General features: G+C 38.3%; 1 protein-coding gene across 1 annotated transcript; it reads left to right on the top strand.

Moving 5' to 3' along the window:
• The first annotated feature begins 571 nt into the window (after positions 1–571).
• On the top strand, positions 572–4463 carry LOC308496918 (beta-defensin 107-like). The gene is made up of 2 exons (XM_081046725.1): positions 572–838; positions 4229–4463. The coding sequence occupies exons 1-2, from the start codon at positions 700–702 to the stop codon at positions 4369–4371; spliced, it is 282 nt and encodes a 93-aa protein (XP_080902851.1). The 5' UTR covers positions 572–699; the 3' UTR covers positions 4372–4463.
• Positions 4464–6118: the final 1655 nt, after the last annotated feature.

The following is a 6118-nucleotide window of genomic DNA, read 5'->3' as shown; positions in this document are numbered from 1 at the left end:
GGTTGTTAATAACATTTTCTTATATCATTTTAGTTGGGAAGGGCAGTCTCATGCATGCTGTATTTCCACCTCTACTCACATAAGAATGGGTTTTGGGCTTGGAACACTTCCTTACCAAGAAATAAAGAACCCAGATAGCCCCTACCGGGCTTATCACTTTGTATGGGAAATCTTTTCTTGTTTCAGGCCCAAACAATGCTCTTCTGTCTTTGCTTGAGTGTGTGCATTGTCATATGGCACCTGGCCAACCCCACTGTTGTATCTGTTCTTTGCAGGGAGGGGGAAGGGTTCCTTCCTCTGTAGCATGTAGGCAAATTGCCCTGCATTGGCCAATTTTTATAAAGCAATTCTTCCAAGCACCAACTACTAACCACTGAGTGAATTTTATAAGAAGCTCAGTTGCATGTAAAATATCAGATAAAAAGAAAAAGAAATGGTGGTTATAAAACTCATGCAAATGGTAGCACTTGAGATGGGGCTTGAATAAAATAGGAGGAGTCTAGGCAGACATTAGATAAAATCTGATCCATCAGCCCACATATTATTTAATGGGGCATGGAGAATTGCTGACTCTTAATAAACATTACAAACCAAAGTTGACTTTGCACTCTTTCAGAGCCATAGAAATTGTTTTAATCAACTTCCCTGATTAGAGAGCTGGGTTACAGCTACTGCACCTCCTATATCCTCTCTCCACTGATGCCTGGTGCCATGAGAATCTTTCTCTTAATTGTTGCTGCCCTCATTCTTCTTGCTCAAATTTTCTCAGGTAAGAAAGAAATCCTCACAGATGTAAGGATGGCATTCTGTTCGACTTGTCGTTTGAGAAGAAATCTCAGCTTTTAGAAAAATGCATGACTCATCTTGTGTTCTAAAAAGGTCCCAGTATAAACCGGTTCCTCTACATCTTTCCCTGAGATCAGACACCAAACAATGGGACCACAAGGACCCCGACCATCTCCAGCCAGAAGGGTATCTAGTTAATTTCCTTAAAAGCTCTACCAAGGGTTTCCGACTTGTGTACATTTACATCTCTTTCCTCCTCTATAATCTACCCAGCTTCAGTGTATGCCAAGATAATTGCTTTGCAATGAGAGAAAACCTCAGAGGCACACCTGTGAGTTGAGACAAGTGCGGTCTTTGTAGCCTCAATGAAACTAAACGTATGACAACAGGTTCTTAATGGTCTGTTTTGTCCAAATCTCCTAACCTTAAATTATTTTGGACTTTCTAGCTCCCCCATACTGATGGAAAATTACATCATTTAAACCACTAACATCTTAATGAGTTTGCTTTTAAGTCCTTGAGTCCTTTGAAATGATCTCTATTTGCTCAATACAGCCAAGACTCTATCCTTAAGAAACTTGCATGTCTATTCCTCCTCGACTGTCCCGCACCCTTTCTGCTATGAGGCCCCTCCAAATGGAGTTCTCTATGCATCATGAAGCACCTGTCTATTTTTAATTCACGGTTCCTGAATTTCTACCCTTATTTATTACACATCCAGTCCTCAGGAGGCCTAACAAACCACTTGATACTGAATGTGTGCCTACCTCTTATGAGAAATTGTTCTGGACACTATAAATTAGATAGATAAAAATGGAAGTAAAACTGTAATTACAGCATAGCTTTTGCCCTTAATTTGCTTGAAGTTTATTGGTCTATTATTTTCGTTAGTTAAAAATAGGTTGCCTGTAATAGTAGGTAGGCATTCGACAAATTTTAAAAGTATATCGTGAATGGATGAGGCAGGAAGATGCATAAATTACTATAATGCAAAAACAGTTCTCATAAGTGCTGGAAGAGATGCAAAGTTCGGAAAGAAGCCACCGAAGTAGAAGCCTGGTTCTCGCTGTGGGATTAGGAAAGGCTTCCTGGGATGTGGCACTTGCATTGCAGTTTTGAAAAAAGTCCAGAGCAGAAGTAATGACCAGAGACAAAAATAACGCCTTCGTGTTTCAAAGTCTTGCTTGTAGAATCAGTCACTTAGCTTCTGTCCCCAGTCACTTTCTTTGGAGGTCAGACAACAGATCCAGGCTAGGGAAACACAGAGGGCATGAGCTGTCCTCTCCAACTCCTTTCATCAGGACTGCAATCATGAAGAGCTCCCTGTCCCTAACTCAGCTCAGACACATGTGAACGCCAACGATAAGCAGTTATGGGTATAAAGTAGGATCCCCAGCACCACAGCCATCACAGAGAATCTCAGAGCAGGGAGTAAGTTGAATGCAATGTCATCAACACAGACTATTACACCAGAATGGTTGAGGTTGGATTTCATTTCCAGTCTCATAAGCTGTATGAACTCTGTGCTTCAGCTTTCTTTCTATAAATGGTAATAAGAATAGGGTTGTTTTAAAGATTAATGCACTTGTTATATTAATTAGAGGATAACTTGTTTTAATAAAGAAACTTTAAAATAGAGTGACTGAAAAAAGATAGTTTCTTTCTTTCTCATGTCAAGTCTAAAAATAGGTAAGTTGACCTGGCTGGGTAAAAGTCTCTTCTCCATCAGTACATGTTAGGACTAGAAGGGAAAATCAACTTGGCCTTCCTAAATGCGTGACTACTTTGTCTGGTTCTAAAGATGCTCTAATAGGAAAGGCTTAAAAGTAAATAAAGGACACGATTACAAAGATTACATAGAATCAGCTCACATCTTTTCACTTCTATATTCACGTGGCCATACAGAAATAGAAAGCCAGGAACTGACATCTTTAGGTAAGTATCTGTGTGTCCAGCTAAAACCCAGAGGTTCTATTACTAAAAGTTTGAAGGGAACAATAACTGCCTGTGTATGGTTTAACAATTTCTCTGTTTATAGAAACTGCTTAAATGGTGCCAGGCACATACACTGGGCTCTGAAAGAGTTAACTATCATTATTGTTTTGTTGCCATTATTGTTCTTTTTATCTGCCCCAGTTCAACATTTAAACACCTTACACATATTCCATGTCAGTTGCTTGCCCAGATAACTGATAAGTTACACTGATCAATAACTCGCAATACCCCAGGTTCAACTTTAGACTATTAAAAATATTCCCCTTACTTTGAATAGAAATCTAAGTCCTTCCTCTTTCTTTCCATGGGTCTGAGTCCTAACTTGGACATTAAGAGATATTAGAAGACTAATTTACAGGACAGCTAACATACACCCTTTCTCCCTAAAGTTGTTCTTTCCAAGAATAAGCATTACTCTTTTTGAGAGTAAGTGCCAGTTTTTTTCTCCCCCAACTATCTCTCCTGAGACCATAGACCACCATTTATTTTTCAATCTTCCTCTATTGAAATATTGTTACTCTCTTCAGCTTAGTTTTTGATTTGAATGAACAGACAGACATTGCTTATGCCACTCTAAATTTGCTTACCAGAGCTAGAGATATTATTCCCTTGATGTTCTCTATTCAGAAGGGTAGTACCATATTTCTTTTATCTTTGTAACAAAAATTGAAAATTCACAACCATACCGCATTTCCCCCAAAATAAGACCTTGCTGGACAATCAGCTCTAATGTGTCTTTTGGAACAAAAATTAATCTAAGACCTAGTCTTATTTTACTATAATTATAAGACTGGGTATAATATAATGTAATATAACATAACATAATATAATAAATATAGTAAATATAATATAAATGTAATATAAATGTAATATAATATAATATAATATAATATAATATAATATAATATAATGATAGAGATATAATACCCAGTTTTATTTTACTGGGTATTATCTCATATTATATAAGACCGGGTCTTATATTAATTTTTGCTCCAAAAGACGCATTAGGTCTTACTTTTGGGAAAACACTGATGTCAATGCACATTGTCCATCATAAATCTGCCTCCAATGTGAACACCACAGTCTTTACCTTTTGTTATAGATCAGAGATTGTTAATTTAGAGACATGAAAACCTCATTTATTGGAATTAGAAAGCATATTGTTTCCCTCTCAACAAGAAATGATTCTTATATACTAGAAGTGATTACAACAGAGACACTTTTTTTTGGTCCTAAATGAATGCCAAACTGCATAGACAGACTGTACAGGGATTTGAGCTCAGACACAGATGTTCAGGTGACATCTGCTTTTTCTGATCTTGAGATTTATACTCTGTTTCCAGGAGATTTGGTAATGGGGAATTCTGAATTTGGCCTGGGTGATGTAATTTTGCCTTCTAGTAGTTAATTACTGGATAACTGAAGAGTAATTGCTTTCTTCATTTAGCCAAGGGAGGTGTTCAAAGACAAAAACGTTGTTTGAAGATGGATGGTCGCTGTGAAATCGAATGCCTGTCTTTTGAAGATAAGATTGGGGGCTGTAGAGCTGAACTGACACCATTTTGCTGCAAAAAGAAGCAAAAAAATTAAATGCTTAGCAGCAGCTACAAAAATGAAAGAGGTAAAAATACTCTGGTGGCTGTGATCTCAGTACCTCAAATCTCTCTGGATCTTCTCTCTTTGGCCTCCAAATTTTGGATTCTCTGAAGCTATCAGTGCATTTCCTGATGCCACCGGGTAATACTCTTTTTAGGCTGTGAGCTTCCGGAGAGAAGGCACTATGTCTTGTTCACCCGTGCAACCACAGTTTCTGGTATAGGGCCTATTGATTATTTCATTGATTGACAAAGTGAGCTAGAGAATTAATAGATTAAACAGGTAGATTGGAAAGATTGGGCTGCGACTCACTTGAGCTGAGTTCTAAAGTAATATATAGTCCAAGCTTCAAACAAGTGTGTGGCCTTGGGCCTTTTCTCCCACGGTTCTGATATCTATACAATGAGGAGATTCAACTACATAGCAAACAGACTACCTGCTAGACACTAATTGTGGCTGCCTCAGCAGTACCACTTCCACACACTCCTCCTCCTCTTCTTTATTGGTAGGAGTTCTTTAGAATGTCTTCCATTCCCTGTCTGATCTAGAAAATCCAGTTCCACAAAGAAACAGGCCCGTGTCAAAATTCGAGCTGGCCACAGTAGCCTCCTCATTCTGGCCAGCTGCAGTGAGAAGTATGGTCTGTCAAGCACAAGGTCCTTCAAGACAATCTAATTCCACAACCTCATTACAGATAGATAAGCAGATCCAGCTTCAGGGAGGTCCTCAAATTACTGGCTCAGTTGCACCTATATTCAGACTTCTGGCTTTTGGGTCTTAGCATGTCCATAAAAAGTGTGCTAGACGTGGACAGAACCAAGGCCAACTCAAAGATGGAACTTTCTTTTTTAAGAAGCTCAAGTGAAGAGTTAGATGGAAGAAGCCGCTGAAGCCAGCTGTAAAAAAATCGGATACTTTCCCAAATCCCTCCCATGATCCTGTGATATCTTGCTCTCTTGGATCGATGTTAAGGGCAAACTGAGGCTTGCCTCTGCCCTGATTTGCCTAAATTTGGACTCCCAGTTTTCAGGCAGAACAACATATGTCATAGACCATTTTCATCATAGAAGATTTATAACACACCAGAACAGAAGAGAAAAAACCCTCAACTCTGCTCTAGAGAATTTCTTTACCTATTCAATTAAGCTTGCTTACTGTAGAGATGTAAATAAAAGAGAAAAAATAAGATAATTTATAAGAGCCTTTAAAATAAAAAAAAAAAAAGTTTTCTCAAAATGTTCTAATATTATCTATCTTTATGCTGCTCGTTCTTTTAAATTCTCAAACTTATGCAAGATGAAAATGGGTAGATGAAGTATCTGTTGCAATCAGAGGGACTATCCTGGGTTCTGTGCCTTTTCCAAAAATTCCTCATCAATAGACACAGATGAAACAAACTGTCTTTATTTAAGCTTTTCCCCTTTCCTTTTTCTCCCTTTCTTTTTCATTGCCAAATGATTTGAACTGTCACGTTCATTTTCTGTCCCCACTGTTTTCATAGCTTATTTGCTTCCCAACCTATAGAAATGTCTTCCGTCTTCATCATAGTACTGGAATTTGTCTTAATAAAGAGATAACTGACATCTTGGACACATTTTAGTCACTGTTCTCTTAATAAAGGTTCAGGGACCAACCCCAGTGGTCTGTGAGAAGTTTTCACCCTCTGAAACATGTTACAATGCGACCCATCTCCTATTTTCTCATTTCTCCCTCCTCTGCCCGGACAACTGAAGTCTTCCGG

Source organism: Rhinolophus hipposideros (genome assembly GCF_964194185.1).
Source record: "Rhinolophus hipposideros genome assembly, chromosome: 4".
NCBI classification, from domain to species: domain Eukaryota; kingdom Metazoa; phylum Chordata; class Mammalia; order Chiroptera; family Rhinolophidae; genus Rhinolophus; species Rhinolophus hipposideros.
Note: the sequence above shows the minus strand (reverse complement) of the source record. Positions and strands in the feature narration are given on the sequence as shown.

Bases quoted from the DNA above. Each gene is read 5' to 3' on its own strand.
- LOC308496918 (XM_081046725.1), top strand. From the start codon at position 700: ATGCCTGGTGCCATGAGAATCTTTCTCTTAATTGTTGCTGCCCTCATT. The intron at 839-4,228 runs GCTTTTAGAAAA...TTCTTCATTTAG, and splicing joins TCGTTTGAGAAGAAATCTCA to CCAAGGGAGGTGTTCAAAGA.